Genomic DNA, 18,939 nt, shown 5'->3' on the forward strand with positions numbered 1-18,939 from the left:
ACGGAACTGCTTCCGGACTGTTCCATATCGAGATTTTGTAAGCTCACGGAAGTTATTTGGGACTTCCAGTGTAAGATACTGGGAATAAATGACCAGTATAGGAGTAACCTTTTTATTTTAAAGGATATGGATGCGACAGAATAAGGCAGGAAAGATCCTGGTTTCACTGACGCTTACTTTTATTTAGGTGTAACAGTTCTACTTATTACAGTGAGTACGTGTCAGCGCGATGCGTTCAGTTTCGAACTATGTACTGGTACGTCGGAGCGAACGATCAACCGGAGTAAAATGCCTTATGTTCAGTTTTGTGTCGCAATTGAGTCAAGACTGTCTTTTCCATTACATTGTAACGTTTGGTTCCGAAATCCTTGGGCTGCGCACTAGGTCCTGTGCGCAAGGCGTTTTGCGTTTTTCGGAGCTACACAGCGTTGATCTATCGTTCTTTTTGGAGCAAGTGCTGCTCCACATTACAGAGCATACCGGGTAATCATAAATCTACAATAGAATCATCCTCACTGCTTTCATCGGTATCCTCACTGCTTTCATCGGTATCCTCACTGCTTTCATCGGTATCCTCACTGCTTTCATCGGTATCAGAATTTTTTAAAGGGTCATAAGTTGGGTCAAAATCGCTGTCATCTTCACCTAAGCTCGAGAAGCTTCTTGAGTTTGAATAGGCCTGCAATAGACGGTCATATAGAATTTCATTTTATTTGTATAAAAATTTATATAACAAATTAATGAAACCTGATTAATATAATATATTGGCTTATATAATGGCATGCTTTCTGTTTTTGTATCCTCGGTGTCGCTAGTATTAGGTTCATCTTTAATTTCTTGTTTAGTCTTGACATTATCTTTTCCTTCACAGGCTGTAAATACGTCTTCCTTTTTTCCACGTTGAAGATATAAACTTTTCCAGATTGGATACTTGTTGGCAATATTTCGCTTATATTTCACATTACTACTTTTGTTGATTGGATGTTGAATATTTGATTTAGCTTTTAATTTATTTGATTTAACTTTCGTTTTCTGATTTTGCTGATTTCGCTGACTCTTAACTTTCCTGATGCTAGGTAATACTTGCATTGATCTTTTAATATTTTTTAAACTCGACTTTGAAGATGTTTCATAATCTAAGCATATCTTAGACGCTTGTGTAAAGGACATATCAACAGGTCCTGCTAATAATTTATTTATCAAGAACTCGTCGTTCAAACCTGCAATAAGTCTGTCCCTCAAAACCTGATCTAGGAATTCTCCATAATTACAAGTGACTGATAATTGCTTCAGTGTTAGGATATATTCTGCAATTGTTTCTGTGGGCAATTGAGATCTTCTATTAAATTTGAAACGCTCTGACAGAATTAATTCTCCTGAATAATGCTTTTTAAGTATTTCTATCAGGTCAACATATCTCTTATCTGTAGGCTTTTCTGGTAATAAATTATACTTTAACACGGCATAAGCATTCGCGCCGATGACAGCTATCAGTGTGCTGACCTTCTCATTTTCCGATGCCTTGTTGACTTCGAAAAACGCCGTAAGCCTGTCGATGTAATTTTCAAAAGATTCACTTTTTGGCTGGAACTGCGGCACCTGAGCGATATGCATAAACTGTCTCTCCAACACTCTTGTATCTGAAGCTTGACTTTCTTCAGACATTTCGCTTCAATGTTTTTGCGTGACTGAGATCTAATTACGAGATTCCAGAGATTATCTTCGGAAAAGTTTTCTCAATATATGGATTTTTCTTTTCGCAATATATATCGCGTCGATAAGACATAAGATATGTCGTATCTTTAGAAAACAGATTAGATTCAATTCTATGATCTGTTCTTTATATCTGCACTAAGCAAGTTAAAGTAAAGCAAGTTTTTTTTTTTAATTTAGCCACCTATTCAGTAATTGAAGCTTGGTTATACAGAACAGATCATTAGTTGAATAAATAACTATGTTGAGGAAATAACGGCGGGCACACTGGAGGCGGCGGTTTGGAGGCCGAGGCCGCGGAATTGTCCCCGCGGGGTGCGGGACCCTCTCGCTGGAAGCGGAGGGTGGCAGGGGCCGTCGAGAGGCGCCGGAAGTTGCTGGCGAAAAGTTCTGTCTTCGCGGGGGACCCGTAGGACCCCCGTAGAAGAATTAGAACGCTCACGGTCCTGCGGGCGCAGGACCGCTCGCCCTGCAGTGATTGGGACCACGCGATGCGCGAGGACTAACGCGCAGCCCTTAGTGGGGGTTCGCGGCGTCGATCGCGGATCGACCGCGATCCCCTGTGCTTTTGCGTGTGTACCTGCGATCGGGGCGGAAGTGATCGATATTGTCGCGACGCGAAGCGTCTTGTCGGCTTCGACGACCGGGCCTGCCGGAGAGCAAGAAGAGAGAGGTTGGTGCATTACTAATATTGGTGGCTGCTTCTATTCATAAGCAATTTAAGTAAAATATTCAAAGTTAAATTAAAATAATAAAAAAATATATTATTCGAAATTTATTAGTGTATATATTTTTTTAATTTTCAGTGTATTACAAGCATAATACATAACACACATATTATAAATCATATAATTATAAGAAATTCTTTTTGTTGTTATACATAATTAGATACACGTACAGACCACGCGGCTCAATAAATACTTCTATATATATTTCAAATTTTGTAAATTATCTATTTAAATCCAGGCGTTCTTAATGTTTCTCCCCCGCGACGTCCTACTCTTTCAAGACGTCTGATTGCTTCCTCGAGACGTCTTCGTGCAGCTTGTTGAATAATTTCGTTGATACGTTCAGCACGTCGCTGATCAGTACGTTGTCCGGAATTTCGCCCTCCTGGATGTACAAATCTATTTCCTTCCATTTGATTTTTTTTCTGCAATTAAATTAATAAATAATTGTTATCGTCGATATTGTACAGTGAAAAAGTTAACTATAAGATAAATTGAGGAACTTTTAATTTTATGGAACCGGGCCTTAGGACATAAATTTCTTATGTCCTAATCTTCTAAAGTAGATTAACTTTAATCTCGATTTAACTAACCGTTTATCTTTTTCTAATTTTTGGAGAGAGCTCATTAATTATCTAGATAACAAATAATTAAGTTAAACTGAGATTAAAATTAATAATACATTGCTAGAAATAGACCTTAATGAAACAATCTCGTTGTAAAAATGTATTTATTACTGCAGATAGAGCACGTCTTAGAATACAACAGAATATTAGATTTTAAAGCGACAACTTTGAAGCACACTGTGGAATAGAATTTGAGATGCTGTTAAACTTGCCTTTTATATCTTTGCATTGCTTCCACTTTACTCAGTATCACCAAGAATTCTTGACATGATTGGGTGACTGGTATTTTAATATTTTCTATATATCTGGATTTCTATACGTCAGTGTACCAGACTTGAGGGATTGTTAGGCGTTCCCTTTGTAATCAGCATGTGTCCGAAGTGAAATCTACCTAAAAAGGCTAATTACAAATTAAGAACACAAAGAGGTATTTTCTCTTTCTTTGCCTTTTGGAACAAAGTCATTTATTTGATAGGATAAAATATTGGAAAAAAGAATAGAAAATATAATAAATAGAAGACCGAGCCATATAAATCAATTTAGAGAAAAGTAAAAATCATACAATGCAAGGGATGTTTTATGCATTCCTTTGCTCACAAATCTGTAATGACTTTGCATTTTTACTTTTCACTTTAACTTGGAATCAGAGAATTGTAGACTGGTAAAATTGTGATATGTAAAAAATATAGCGATTGATCGAAGTAATTTGAAAGGTGAAATAATCGGAGTATGAAGGAATAGACCACGTCAAATGCCAAGAATAATTTTCGGCAGAAACCATGAGCATACAAAAGGCACACCTGTGCAGGCAAATAAGTGTGAAAAATAGTTTCGATGCACATTTCAAATTCAAAACTGAAAGAAACTATAATTAGGTATTTTCTCTTTCTATACCTTTTGGAACAAAGTCATTTATTTTCATTTAGGATGGAAGCTTCGAAAAGAGAATAGAAAACAAGTAGACGGATATCCATATAAGAAGTAAATCAATTTTAAAAAACGTAAAATTAAAAACATGACTAAGTTTAAACAAAAGATGAAACATTTAATATCTATGAATTTTTTAATATACAAAGGAATTGTAAAAAATATTCAAATATTGATCTTATTAATTAAATACTTTATATATTCGTATACATTTCATGCATATATTTCACCTTATGTACAAGTATTCTTTTTTATTCTCACAAATATATAAAATTTAAATCATGGTCTCATGTATGTTCTTTTACACAATCGTGCATATACGCGACGCACACGCGCGTGCGTAATATTAAGATAAATTTAAAAAAACATTTGTTTGCGATGCTCAACTAAGGAAATCATAATTCGACACATCCTCAAACTGCTGATTTTGCGTATTGCCAGGTGCCATTGATCTTGTTGCTATTTGTCCTCTTGGACCTACCATTTGCTGTTGCACTCCAAATACTTGTCGAACGCTATACTGAGGTGGCTGTAAAAACATTAATTGCAATTTGTAATGTTTATTTTACAACATTCGAAAATATTAATTTAATAATTAAAGCTTGGTTTTTTAAAAAACTCATAGGTTTTTACCTGTTGTAATAAATGTCTGAGACCAAGATTGTTAGTGAAAACTGGACGCATTAATCTTTGACAGTTTGCCTGTTGGTTAGCCATAGCAGCTGGATTGAGACCTCTTTGTGCCTGTGCCTGTTGTGCCTGTATATATGTATAAAAATAATTATATATTCTCCTTATTATATTATATAACAAATTTATATTTACAGATTAAAAGTCGTTTACCTCAAGTTGTTGTTCATATTGCATCTCTTGTTGTGCCACTTCTAGATTTTGTAGAATCTACACAAAAATATCGCAACTGTAAAGATTTCTAAAGCGTTAAAATTGTTTCTAGATAAATACAAAATACAAATAATATATATTTACATTAACTTCCAGATGAGACTTGTATTGCGCTTTGTATTGCTGTTGTGCAGCTTCTAACGTTTGTGTTAGATGTTGACTCTTTAGTAAATTTTGATGCCTGGCAATCTCTAAATCATCAAACGGTGGTCGTTGCTGTCCGATCATACTTCCGACACCAGCATTTGCTTGCGGGCCGCCAATTCCACTGTTCTATAAATGCGTATAATATTTGGTATACTTTTCTTTTAGACAGTATATAAATTATTTTAGCTTATAAAAATACTAGTACCATTTGTATTACCTGCATATTCATTTGAGTTTGCGGGCCGCTAGTCGAAGTTAAAGTTTGCGGAGGAGCGGTGGACACAACATTCTGTGTTATCTGACCACCACCCATCGCCATAGTATTTGTTTGGGACATAAAAATACCTCCTTGTGTAGTCATGGGGGCGGGAATCGTATTACCTAGTCCAGGATTAGCCTATTCAAAGTCACACAGTTATTCTCTGAATCTCTATCTTTCCGTTAATTTGCATATATTATTATTTACCTGTCTCACAGAAGCGTTTTGAGACGTTTTCTGCTGTTGTATAACTTTGCGAAGACGATCCACAAAAGCTGTTTGATCGTTTGGAATAAAGCCTAGGTACTTTTTTTTGTCTGTAGTATATAAAAGTATAAGTACTTTTATTTCACAAGCGGGGCTTGATGACGCAGAAGTAAAATGGACACAACCGGCCTGAAATATACCAAATATTATTATAAACATTATCACAACAATAAAACTCATTCGTATGAACAAAATAAAACACTCAAATACATAACATATATATATACACACACTCGTATATATATACTTACAAATCCAGCAGTCATCATTTTTGTCAAAGACTCCAGTGCTTCACATGGCGTCGGGTGAAATACGACAGATTTTGAATTTTTCAGATAGGTGCCGCCAATACTTCCTATCAATTGTTTCGGCATCAACTGCATTATCAGTTTTGGTGGCCATGTATCCGCTTTTCTAAAAAGTAAACGTCATGTAAAATGAAAGTGCAGAAAGCATTACATAAACAATAATATACAATAATTTACAATTCTGGATCTCCGTCTTTCGCATTAGCCGAGACTTGGCACGGTATGTGTCTAGTTTGCTTTTGTGCATCCGTAGGATTTTTAGCCTTTTCGATCCATTCCACGATACCTTGCCAGATGTACTGACGTTCGCGTGGCACGAGTTGTTGACTTTGTACACTACCAGTAGGTACGTTGCCCTGAAAAAATTATAATAAAATTAATATTATTATTTATCATTCAAAAATCATTGCAGTAATGTCATAAAATATTGTTTTGTTTGTATAAAAAAAAAAGTAACAATCATTAAACAATCATATTAAATCTATACATACTTGATTAGATGAGAGCATATTTTCTATTTTTATATGTGTGATATTGCCGGTATTAAACTGATCTTCATTTCTTTGTTCAGGAGACTTGCCATTATCTCTCGCTCTGTAAGCTGCAAGTATCTTTCTCTTTTTTTGTATTCGAAAACATAGCTGTTTTCTCCAGGTTGGACACCTGTTGGCAATATTTTGTTTACATCTCACACGATTACTTTTATTGATTAAACGTCGAATATTTGATTTAGTTTTTAGATCTTGCTGATTTGGTTTACTTTTAATTTTGCTAGTTCCAGGTAATGATGTTTCAAAATTCAAACATATCTTACAAGCTTCTGCAAAAGACATATTAGCAGGTTTCGCTAATAATTTTTTTATTAAGAGCTTATTGTTTAAACCTGCAATAAGTCTGTCTCTCAAAGTCTGATCTAGGAATTCTCCATAATCACAAGTGACTGATAATTGCTTCAGTGTTAGGATATATTCTGCAATTGTTTCTGTGGGCAATTGAGATCTTCTATTAAATTTGAAACGCTCTGACAGAATTAATTCTCCCGAATAATGCTTTTTAAGTATTTCTATCAGGTCAACGTATCTCTTATCTGTAGACTTTTCTGGTAATAAGTTTATATACTTTAATATGGCATAAGCTTTCGCGCCAATGACAGCTGTCAGTGTGTTGACCTTCTCATTTTCCGATACCTTAACTTCGAGAAACGCCGTAAGCCTGTCGATGTAATTTTCCAAAGGCTCATTTTCTGATTGGAACTGCGGTACTTGAGCGATATACATGGACTGTCTCTCTGATAATCCTTGACTTTCCTCAGACATTTTGGCTCAATTTTATTGCGTGACTGAGACTTTAGTTCAATTTCAAAGAGTTCTATCTAAAGGAGAGTTGTGGGACATGACCAGAACACAAAGGAAGGTATTTGCACTAGACGAAAAAAAAATAGATATGACGGAATACTAAGACGTTACATTCTTCTTCTTCTTCTTCTTTTCTCTTTGGATTTCTGTCTCAAAGGGACAAAGTACCAGGATTTCAGTTATTTTGTATGGCAATGACCGTTGGAGTTGATCATGTCCTGTATTTGTTACAATTTCTGTTCTTTAAATATTTCTTTTTGTTTGAGATGACTTGATCCGCTTTTTCAGTTTGCACCTGTAAGGTAAGTGCCTTGGCAACAGTTCAACATAAATTCAACATATCTAGATTAAATATTAAAATTACTAGCTTCTATAAAATTGACAATGGCTTTGGCAATTTTTTTGTTTAGAATAGATATAATGCACTTAATAGAGAAAGAAGATTGACATTTAAGATTAGAAAGTTTTTCGCATAAAGTAGTTCTTATGTTGTAATTTGGGCAAGCCCAAAAGATATGATTAGAATCTTGATAATCAAAACCACACTCACATTCTACTGAGTCACTCAACCAATTTTTTAAAAATTGAATTGGTGTATGGGTAACCAGTTATAATTCTTGTTAATATACATTGATGTTTCCGAGAAAACAAATCGATTTTGCAACTCACTATTGAAAGAACCCACAATGATTTATTACTTTTAGAGAGGAACCTGAGAGCGGCCACCGCGGCTTTTTTCGTGCGACCGACATTTGATTAGCATCAGCGCCAAACATGGATGTAAAGCCCGTTCTACATTAATTGCAGTCGCCAGTTGCAATGTGCAACATCTAAATAGCAATTTGTCGGTAAAAATGTACACCATACGGTATCGACCGATAAAAAAGTATAAAAGTATAATATTAAAAATTATTTTTTTAAATTACATATTTTTTTAATTTTTAGTGTATTACAGGCATAATACATAACACACATATTATAAATAATATAATTATAAGAAATTTGTTTTGTTGTTACACATAATTAGATACACGTACAAACCACGTGGCTCAATAAATATTTCTCGCTCTATATTTCAAATTTTGTAAATTATTATCTATTTAAATCCAGGCGTTCTTTAATGTTTCTCTCCCGTGACGTCCTTCGATACTTTACTCGGTATCACGAAGAATTGTTGACATGATTGGTTGACTGGTATTCTAATATTTAAATTTATATACATATAGATTTCTATACGTCAGTGTACCGGACTCGAGGGATTGTTAGGCGTTCCCTTTGTAATCAGCATGTGTCCGAAGTGAAATTTACTTAAAAAGGCTAAAAAGAACACAAAAAACTAGGTATTTTCTCTTTGTTTTTTGGAACAAAGTCATTTATTTGCTAGGATAAAATATTGGAAAAAAGAATAGAAAATATAATAAATAGAAGACCGAGCCATATAAATCAATTTAGAGAAAAGTAAAAATCATACAATGCAAGGGATGTTTTATGCATTCCTTTGCTCACAAATCTGTAATGACTTTGCATTTTTACTTTTCACTTTAACTTGGAATCAGAGAATTGTAGACTGGTAAAATTGTGATATGTAAAAAATATAGCGATTGATCGAAGTAATTTGAAAGGTGAAATAATCGGAGTATGAAGGAATAGACCACGTCAAATGCCAAGAATAATTTTCGGCAGAAACCATGAGCATACAAAAGGCACACCGTGTGCAGGTAAGCAAATAAGTGTGAAAAATAGTTTCGATGCACATTTCAAATTCAAAACTGAAAGAAACTATAATTAGGTATTTTCTCTTTCTTTACCTTTTGGAATAAAGTCATTTATTTTCATTTAGGATAGAATCTTTGAAAAGAGAATAGAAAACAAGTAGACGCGGATATCCATACAATAAGAAGTAAATCAATTTTAAAAAACGTAAAATTAAAAACACAACTAAATTTAAACAAAAGATGAAACATTTAATATCTATGAATTTTTTAATATACAAAGGAATTGTAAAAAATATTCAAATACTGATCTTATTAATTAAATACTTTATATATTCGTATACATTTCGTGCATATATTTCACCTTATGTACAAGTATTGTTTTTTATTCTCACAAATATATAAAATTTAAATCATGGTCTCATGTATTTTCTTTTACACAATCGTGCATATACGCGACGCACACGCGCGTGCGTAATATTAAGATAAATTTAAAGAAACACTTGTTTGCGATGCTCAACTAAGGAAATCATAATTCGACACATCCTCAAACTGCTGATTTTGCGTATTGCCAGGTGCCATTGGTCTTGTTGCTATTTGTCCTCTTGGACCTACCATTTGCTGTTGCACTCCAAATACTTGTCGAACGCTATACTGAGGTTGTGGCTGTAAAAACATTAATTGCAATTTGTAATGTTTATTTTACAACATTCGAAAATATTAATTTAATAATTAAAGCTTGGTTTTTAAAAAAAACTCATAGGTTTTTACCTGTTGTAATAAATGTCTGAGACCAAGATTGTTAGTGGAAACTGGACGCATTAATCTTTGAGAGTTTGCCTGTTGGTTAGCCATAGCAGCTTGATTGAGACCTCTTTGTGCCTGTGCCTGTTGTGCCTGTATATGTATAAAAATAATTATATGTTCTCCTTATTATATTATATAACAAATTTATATTTACAGATCAAAAATCATTTACCTCAAGTTGTTGCTTATATTGCATCTCTTGTTGTTGTGCCACTTCTAGATTTTGTTGAATCTACACAAAAATATCGCAAAGATTTCTAAAGTAAAGTATTCTAAAACGTTAAATGTTGTTTCTAGATAAATACAAAATATATATTTACATTAACTTCCAGTTGAGACTTGTATTGCGCTTCTTGCTGTTGTGCAGCTTCTAACGTTTGTTTTAGATGTTGAATCTTTAGCAAATTTTGATGCCTAGCAATCTCTAAATCATCAAACGGTGGTCGTTGCTGTCCGATCATACCTCCGGCACCAGCATTTGCTTGCGGGCCGCCAATTCCACTGTTCTGTAAATGTGTATAATTTAGTATACTTTTCTTTTAAACAGTATATAAATTATTTTAGCTTATAAAAATACCAGTACCATTTGTATTACCTGCATATTCATTTGAGTTTGTGGGCCGCTAGTCGAAGTTAAAGTTTGCGGAGGAGCGGTGGACACAACATTCTGTGTTATCTGACCACCACCCATCGCCATAGTATTCGTTTGGGACATAAGAATACCTCCTTGTGTACCTGAGGTAGGCATGGGGGTGGGAATCGTATTACCTGGTCCAGGATTAGCCTATTCAAAGTCACACAGTTATTCTCTGAATCTTTATCTTTCCATTAATTTGCATATAAGTTATTATTTACCTGTCTCACAGAAGCGTTTTGAGACGTTTTCTGCTGTTGTATAACTTTGCGAAGACGATCCACAAAAGCTGTTTGATCGTTTGGAATAAAGCCTAGGTACGTCTTTTTGTCCGTAGTATATAAAAGTATAAGTACTTTTATTTCACAAGCGGGGCTTGATGACGCAGAAGTAAAATGGACACAACCAGCCTGAAATATACCAAATATTATTATAAACATTATCAGAACAATAAAATTCATTCGTATGAACAAAATAAAACACTCAAATACATAACATATATATATACACACACTCGTATATATATACTTACAAATCCAGCAGTCATCATTTTTGTCAAAGACTCCAGTGCTTCACATGGCGTCGGGTGAAATACGACAGATTTTGAATTTTTCAGATAGGTGCCGCCAATACTTCCTATCAATTGTTTCGGCATCAACTGCATTATCAGTTTTGGTGGCCATGTATCCGCTTTCCTGAAAAGTAAACGTGATGTAAAATGAAAGGGCAGAAAACATTACATAAACAATAATATACAATAATTTACAATTCTGGATCTCCGTCTTTCGCATTAGCCGAGACTTGGCACGGTACGTGTCTCGTTTGCTTTTGCGCATCCGTAGGATTTTTAGCCTTTTCGATCCATTCCACGATACCTTGCCAGATGTTCTGACGTTCACGTGGCACGAGTTGTTGACTTTGCACAGTACCAGTGGGTACATTGCCCTGAAAAATTACAATAGAACGGATGAGACTTTGCGGATGAGAATAGCTTCTGGCTTATCATGTAAACTACAAATTATGTTTATCTCCTTATTATAGTATTTTACATTCTATTATAATATTTTGAATTTTCATTATTTTTGTAATAAATTCGATAATGTAATTTAATTACTTGTGGTTGAGGATGAGTAATCTGTGGCGTAATAGATGATACTGAGACCGGAGCTTGCGAAGCTGTAACAGTCTGTGGTACTTGAGTAGGTATAGACTGACTAATACAAGACGTGGTAAGTTGTGATCCCGGTTGACTGTGAGTCGGTTGAGTGGCCATCGACATAGTAGGCTGCTGGACATTTTGCTGCTGCTGCTGCTGCTGTTGCTGCTGCTGCTGCTGCTGTAGCTGCATTGTCAAGCGCAGTTGTTGCTGCTGCTGCTGCGTGAGTTGCTGTTGTTGCTGTTGTTGATTTGCTGCCATAACGTTATTGCCGGTTACTATAAAATAGACATAGAATTTATGTCAATACATTGTTAATACATAAGGATACAAAAGATGCAAACGGCAATGCTTTTACCATCTAATCGTTGACTAAACGCAGCTACATTGAGTCCTAATGACGAAGGCGGCTGTGTCAGTTGCGCTATCAGCGCACTGCCTTGAGTATTTGCGGGCGCGGTCGCACCCGGTGCTATGAACGGTCGCATCCATCTGGGCCTCGTAGCTATGTTCACGCCCGGTGGATGATAATTCGGTGGTGCGGCTATCTGAGGATTGTAAGGCGGTCGTGCAGTATTCATCGGTGCCGCCATGGATGGCGTTACAGTTTGATGGACAGAAGGAATATTCTGAGGAGCTTGATTTCTGAAAGGAGGACCCTGCTGTTGATTTGGCGGAGCGATACTCTGCTGCACTTGATTAGTATTCGGACTGTCGTTGCTCTGCAATGGACTCAAGGGTATTTGCGCGGCGGTAGCAGCGGCATTATGAACATTACCGCCCATCTGAGGACTAACAGGTCGCTCCTTCAAATTATAATTTCGCAAAAGCACCAAGTGCCGTGGGTCCTTGGCATAATTCTTTGTTTGCGAGGACTGTAAATCACCGCCAGCCTTTTCAAATAGCTTATACAATGCCGGAATTTTTCTTGGTGATAATATAGAGATGTTAATACTCCTCTGAAAAGTTACACATGTATGTAACACAATGTACACCTTGTTTACCTATAAGATTTGTAACTCCAGTCATTCACCTCTTGATAAATAGCAGCTAATTGTTCAATAGTATGACCAGCGAACTTGTAAGTCTCTTGAATCATAGTTTGATATGGAGGCGAATTACATATTAAAATACAATGTTTCTGCGAAGCTGTACTTGGCTCTCTTCTCAGTTGTAAGTCTTCGAAACATTGCAATCCTGTTGCAAGACCTTCCCCTATGTTTGCAAAGGACTCTCCCTTTCCACCAACCATTCTAAATGGGACATTATTATTGATAAAATAAATTATTCGATAAAAAGCATATCCAATTTCAAAAATAGCAATATTATTTCTATCTGTAAAATTTTTGGGGGAAAAAATTATATGTTCTGTACTCACTCAAGCTTGTCTAGGACCATCAGCAGTTTGTGAGGATTTGAATAAGGTCCAAGAGTCTCCGTGCATGGAGATGGTAAGCAATCAGCAGCATGGTAAACAACTATTCCATACAACGTTGTGCTATTCTGTAACATAAATTCCAAATGTGATAAAATAAATTGTAACTTAATCAATTCCTACATAAATAATAAAAACTACTGTACACAATACCTCGGAAACATATTCCCTGTCTTCTATGCCACCTTGACTAAAATATCTATAACAGAAAGAACAAATTAATAAATGTTTCATTTTAGATATAATAGATAAAATTAATATAAAACAATTGATATTTGTATAATAAAATTAACATGTTTGCAATATACAAATATATATTGAGGGAAATCTTATATTTAAGATTATCTCACTGTGTCTAACTTATGATCTTAAGATACCATCAACCAATCACAAAACTATATTAGCATCTTAAAACAGTACTCGAGGCGATTTTGAAATAAGATTGACTATGAATACCAGCCTATGTACTGTATCAAAAACTTACTCCAATGTGGGAATAACATAATTTGTTTTAAGATCATTAAGGTATGCTCCATTAACAGCCGTTCCTTCGATGACAAATATAACATCAGCTTGTATTCCATGCTCAGTTAGTCCTGTTACCATTGTTCTAAAACACAAGATCTTGTATATTATTTAAATATTCTTTACTAATGTGTGTATTTCATTATTCAGTTTAGCTATCTCTAAACCAAAATCGATGAAATTATATTTATTTGACGCGTTTTTGTACGAAATAAACAAATCTGGCAGAAAAAAGTGTGGTTCTACCTTGAGAAATGAGATATTAATCGTTAAAGTTCACGACTATAGCGAGATTAAGAAATCTGTCATATCGACGAAATGTAGAGTATATACATACATACACATACACAAAAAGCCTGCTTCTTTTTGACAACACTAGTGCATTTGAGTGAATTAGTATGTACATACATATACTAACATACACTGCTGCAATAAGTAAAGTGAAATAAACATACCTCTATACCCAAAGAGTATTGGCTCCTACAAAAGTTGAATTCGATCTTTGATTGGCTACCGCGTCACATCTTGCCGCGCGGCAAGCGTTTCTGCGTCTGTGCAGAAGCTATTGCCATTATTTTTTTGTCTATAATTTCCTAACCTCACTAGTCATGAACTTTAACGATTAATATCTCGTTTCTCGAGGTAGAGCGACACTTTTTTCTGCTAGATTTATTTCGTTTCGTACAAAAATGCGTCAAATGAATATAATTTCATCGACTTTGGCTTAGAGATAGCTAAACTGAATAATTATTCAATTAAAAAGCGCAAAAGTAATGGAAGATCACACATATACACAGGCATACGATGTTGGGTTTATTCGAATTTGGCAATCTTACTTACGATAAAGAAAAACTAATAGATTTTTTAATTCAACATGGTGTGTTAGCAAGCACAATCAAGTGTGGTAATTGTAATAATCATTTAAATATTAATAAAAACACTTTAACATACAAATGTAGAAAACGTTGCTTTGTAAAAAATGCACATAAAAAACGTGTGTCTAAACAGTGTGGTTTTCATAAAAGTGCAAGAATAGGTACTTTGTTTAGTCAGAGTCATCTTAACATTGCTGTTATCTGCAGAATAGTAGCATGTTTTTTATTGTTGAAATATCCCCGTCAAAAAGACACGCAAGATGAGACTGGCGTAACGTCATCCACGATTGTGGAATGGTTTTCTTTTTGTAGAGAGGTAATTATGTTAACATTACTTAGGTTGTATATAAGAGGAATAATAAAAAATCAAATTAAATAATATTTTCACTTACAGGTTTGTGTGTTCTGGGCTGAAAAACGTAGCAAACAGCTTGGAGGCCCAGGACACACAGTAGAAATCATTGAAGCACAAATTGGACAACGCAAATACAATCATGATCAATTTGTTGAGGGAAATTGGGTTTTTGGAGGATACGAGCGGGATTCAAAGCAGACTTTTATCGTTCCAGTAAAGGATAGAACTGAGACAACACTCCTTGAGTGTATTCGGGAATGGGTTTTGCCTGGAACAACTATTGTGTCAGAATGTTGGAAGTCATACAATTGCCTAAGTAATGAAAGCTTCCAACATTTGATAGTGAACCATTCCTATAACTTTGTCGATTCCAAACCTGGTAAGAAATATTAAAAATAGTTGTATTTTCTAAACAATCTTTCTTCAAATAACTATTTTGCCATAAACATATCAATATTTGTGTGGTGCAATATATTTTCAATTTATAGGCGCACATATAAAAATAAAGCATGTTTGGAGGGAAGTTCTGGGAAATATCCCAAGCTTTGTAAATCGATCTCGGGACTTTCTTGGATATTTGTCTGAATTTTTTTTTAAACGCACTTATAGCAGATTGGAACGAATTGAAATCTTTTTTGACATTATCGCAGAGATGTATCCTCCAATATCCAATTTAAGAGACCATCCAGAATTATCCCAACAAGAATCAGGTAGCACAGGTTTTTTTTTCATTTAAATGCCATTAAGTTGCAGAAATCTTTGGCTTTACTACATTGATGAGTATCATATATTAAAAATTTGGTAGATTTACAACGGTTGTTCTTTATGTTTTGTTCTTCAATGTTAAAGTTTTCTCTCGTTCAGTGATGCTTTTGCTTATACATTTTACCTTACATAGGGATCTCGCTAATCTTTTCTGTTTCTATTTTTAGTATATTATAAGGTCATCTATTTAGTAAGACAAAGATTTAAGATATATTTAGATATCTTTCTAGAAATCAAAGTAATGCATTTTATGTGATTTTGTGTATGAAAATGTTTCAAATTCGCGATTTATCACAAAGAGTGCATTGTCGATTGAATGCTTGTATTGCTCAAATTTTGTCTATACGACACATTTCATATTAATCGAATTTAACTATTAATATCTTGCTTTACAGAGTGACGATTTTTTTCAAATAGAAAAGTTGTTTGTTGCAAAACGACTTCAAATGAGTCTATGTTTCATCGATTTTGGTGTTGAGGCACTGAATAATTATCAAGTAAAATTTAAAAGATTCAACTTGGTAATTCAATTTTGCCAAATTGTAAAATTACTGAATTAATTATAGAATTTCAGTAAGGGATAAACTCAATATATAAAGTTATTGACATATTGAAGCTCTAAAATTACACACCTCAATAACCTATACACACTTCAAACTTATAGTATCCAAAATTGTGATTCAAAAGAAGTGAATTTTTTTTATAAACTTACATTCAGTTAAAATTTACGAGTCACAGGCGAAGATACGCTCGTCCGCCAGCGCGTACGCAAGATAACAATTCATAAAAAGTTTTGTTTTTGTCTTCCTATCGAAAACTGTACTCCACTGTACTCGCTTGATTCTTTCTACGCCTACAACAAAACGTAAAGCTTGTACTACACGTCGGAGTGGTCGGAGCTCGAAAAAATCGCGAGTCGGATTGACACTCAACCAATCAGATGGCTTACACACTTAGTTCGTCTTGTTCTAATTGGTTATTTTCCACTTCTAATGCCTAGTCTACAATGAGTCGTTGGTCGTTGGTCGTAAGAAATTTAACCAATCACAGTTGATCTTAGAGAAGAATAACCGAACATAATTGGTTAAATTTCTTACGACCAACGACCAACGACTCATTGTAGACTGGGCATAATGCAAATATTCCGTTTGGCACAAGTTTCAGCTGAGAAATATCTTCGTACAAGTAAGCTTCTTCTTGATACTATAATAATCATAATGAAAATAATATTTTTTAATGAAAATCGGGATATAGATACATGACAAAGTAATAAATTACTATTGTATTATGGCATGGGCTAATATTTTTACATTTCCGTAATCGTAAGATTTCTACCAATCATATTACTCAAATCAGCCGTAACCGTCTGAATTAACCAATCGTATCGCTCAATTTCTTACGGTACGATTATAGAAATGTACGTGCAATGGCATTTACTGTGTACGTTTATATATAATATACAAATATACCAAAGTATTTGCAATGTATAATTGTTTCTTTAATAATATAAATATATCATCGATGCTCACAAGAATACGAGCTAACCTAAGCTGATCCGACCACAACGCTTACGTTAAAACAGTAATCATACGGTTAGCTGATGATTATTAAATCGTGATGATGTGATTGTGTACTGATTTGTAAACAAGTTCAAATGTTATAATATGACAACTGACAAATTAACGCCTCATTCTGTCGAATGTATTTAGTTTTATGCCTGCTCGTGCCGGTCTTTTAATCGTTCTATGCACACGAGTGCTGTGTTATTGAATGATTTTTTTCGTCGTTTGTCTGAATCCGGCACTGTCGGTTTGAAAACAATAATACCTACGTCACATATCGATCAAACGAAGTCCTTCCGTATGACTAATTGTAAGGTATTATTTACAGGTACTCGGTGACCTCGGTGTGAGGACAGCAGTCTTGTTCCGACATCGGCGAAACAACTCGAAAGTGCCTGAGCTACCAGGACGAAAGAGAGCTATCAGCCGTAAAATTAACCAGATAATATTTACAGATACTCAATGTGTGAATAACAGTCTTGTTCCAACATCGGCGAAACAACTTGAAGTGCCCGAGCTACAAAAGAGCTATTCCTTGTAAAATCAGCCAAACATAAGCAGCTTGAACATGGTAAATAGGTTCAATAATTTTGCCTAATTCTTTTATAATTTTACTCTGGAAATTGAATTTTAAATCACGCTACTAATTTTGTTTGTTTTGTAAGATAGTAAAATTATTTTGCAAAATAAATGTTTTGTGTATATATATATATGTGTGTGTGTGTGTGTGTGTGTGTGTGTGTGTGTGTGTGTGTGTGTGTGTGTGTGTGTGTGTGTGTGTATACTTGTATGCATCAGTGTGGATAAAATTTAATCAATATATTTAATTATAACTCAGTAAAAATTTTTTTTAATATAAAACAAATTTATAGAATTATATATGAATTACGTTCATATATATTTATACTAATTTTTGTTTTGTAAAATTTCTATTTGGTATAAAAAAAATAATGGTTATTTAATTATTTTAGTTATTTTATAATATTTATTTTCATATATTTTGAGAGACTAAGTTTCATAACATATTTTTTATATCTATACAGGCGTCCACATCTAAAAAACAAAATGCTCGCAAAAAGATAAAAGTTGAATTAACCGAGAGACAGAAGGCTAACATAAAAGAAGCATTTGATCTATTTGATCCGGATGGCACTGGAAAAATCGCTGTCAAAGATCTCAAAGTTGCTCTTAGAGCCATGGGATTTGAGCCAACACAAAAAGAAATACAGGCGCTCTTAGAAGATACTGTGCCTATTCATCCTAACCACTTATCTTATGAAGAATTCATGAAAGTAATGTTAATTAAAATGTCAGAAGAAGAAGGTCAAGATGAAATATTAAGAGCATTCCGCCTTTTTGATGACGATAAAACAGGGAAAATATCCTTTGAAAATTTGAAAAGGGTTGCGAATGAATTAGAAGAAAATTTGACCGACGAGGAGATATTAGATATGATCAACCAGGTGGACGAAGATGGTGATGGACAAATATCACTAGAAGAATTTATGAAACTTTTTAAGAACATGTCAAGTTGTTCGTAATTAAGTTTGTATTAAGCTAAAATCACATATTTATATATCATTAGTATATATCATTAATATGACATTTTTTAAATCAATTTTTAAATTGTAATATTTATATTATATCTATATATTCCAAAGACTGATATTTTAAAAAGCACAATTATTTTTTGCTACGATTTGTGAATCGTGAATTACATTATTTTTTGTAAACTTATGAATATGGATGTTTAGTAATATGTCACAAATATAAAAATAAATAGTATTTTACATTCTATTGCTAAGATTTGATACTTTTTATTGTATTTTTATCTTTCCATTTCTTTTCCTATATTTAATGAGCAATTTAATTATAAATTT

The 18,939-nt window shown here is 34.2% G+C and overlaps 3 protein-coding genes across 6 annotated transcripts; 1 reads left to right on the forward strand and 2 right to left on the reverse strand.

Moving 5' to 3' along the window:
- Positions 1–98: 98 nt before the first annotated feature.
- On the reverse strand, positions 99–2,339 carry LOC105831206. Its single transcript, XM_012671188.3, has 2 exons — positions 748–2,339; positions 99–679 (listed from the first exon to the last, which is right to left on the reverse strand). Exons 1-2 carry the CDS (start codon positions 1,663–1,665, stop codon positions 488–490), a joined length of 1,110 nt encoding a protein of 369 aa, XP_012526642.1. The 5' UTR covers positions 1,666–2,339; the 3' UTR covers positions 99–487.
- Positions 2,340–4,170: 1,831 nt separating this feature from the next.
- Positions 4,171–16,350, reverse strand: LOC105831512 (mediator of RNA polymerase II transcription subunit 25). The gene is made up of 25 exons (XM_036289580.1): positions 16,210–16,350; positions 14,770–15,108; positions 13,462–13,587; positions 13,131–13,176; positions 12,921–13,045; positions 12,576–12,795; positions 11,901–12,501; positions 11,501–11,820; positions 11,153–11,331; positions 10,919–11,081; positions 10,608–10,796; positions 10,336–10,536; positions 10,073–10,258; positions 9,925–9,984; positions 9,717–9,842; positions 9,467–9,611; positions 6,370–7,199; positions 6,056–6,234; positions 5,822–5,984; positions 5,511–5,699; positions 5,250–5,441; positions 4,982–5,170; positions 4,838–4,894; positions 4,628–4,753; positions 4,171–4,523 (listed from the first exon to the last, which is right to left on the reverse strand). Exons 2-25 carry the CDS (start codon positions 14,871–14,873, stop codon positions 4,377–4,379), a joined length of 4,863 nt encoding a protein of 1,620 aa, XP_036145473.1. The 5' UTR covers positions 14,874–15,108; positions 16,210–16,350; the 3' UTR covers positions 4,171–4,376.
- Positions 16,351–16,603: 253 nt separating this feature from the next.
- Positions 16,604–18,863, forward strand: LOC105831534 (caltractin). Of its 4 annotated transcripts, none has more exons than XM_036290294.1 (3): positions 16,604–16,682; positions 17,388–17,630; positions 18,103–18,863. In XM_036290294.1, the coding sequence occupies exons 2-3, from the start codon at positions 17,628–17,630 to the stop codon at positions 18,598–18,600; spliced, it is 501 nt and encodes a 166-aa protein (XP_036146187.1). In that variant the 5' UTR covers positions 16,604–16,682; positions 17,388–17,627; the 3' UTR covers positions 18,601–18,863. The 4 variants fall into 4 exon arrangements, with proteins under 4 accessions (XP_036146187.1, XP_036146186.1, XP_012527178.1 ...); XM_036290293.1 differs by lacking the exon at positions 16,604–16,682 and adding an exon at positions 16,953–17,089; XM_012671724.3 differs by lacking the exon at positions 16,604–16,682 and adding an exon at positions 17,096–17,306.
- Positions 18,864–18,939: the final 76 nt, after the last annotated feature.

Source organism: Monomorium pharaonis, chromosome 7 (assembly GCF_013373865.1).
Source record: "Monomorium pharaonis isolate MP-MQ-018 chromosome 7, ASM1337386v2, whole genome shotgun sequence".
In the NCBI taxonomy this organism is placed as follows: Eukaryota; Metazoa; Arthropoda; class Insecta; order Hymenoptera; family Formicidae; genus Monomorium; species Monomorium pharaonis.

Excerpts from the sequence above, each read along its gene's own strand:
- LOC105831206 (XM_012671188.3), bottom strand. The coding sequence starts at position 1,665 with ATGTCTGAAGAAAGTCAAGCTTCAGATACAAGAGTGTTGGAGAGACAG. Across the intron at positions 680-747 it reads CAATATATTATATTAATCAG|GCCTATTCAAACTCAAGAAG; the intron begins GTTTCATTAATT and ends CGTCTATTGCAG.
- LOC105831512 (XM_036289580.1), bottom strand. The coding sequence starts at position 14,873 with ATGATTGTATTTGCGTTGTCCAATTTGTGCTTCAATGATTTCTACTGT. Across the intron at positions 13,588-14,769 it reads AGCCCAGAACACACAAACCT|AACAATGGTAACAGGACTAA; the intron begins GTAAGTGAAAAT and ends CTTGTGTTTTAG. Across the intron at positions 7,200-9,466 it reads GTCGAATTATGATTTCCTTA|CCAAAATGTCTGAGGAAAGT; the intron begins GTTGAGCATCGC and ends AATAAAATTGAG.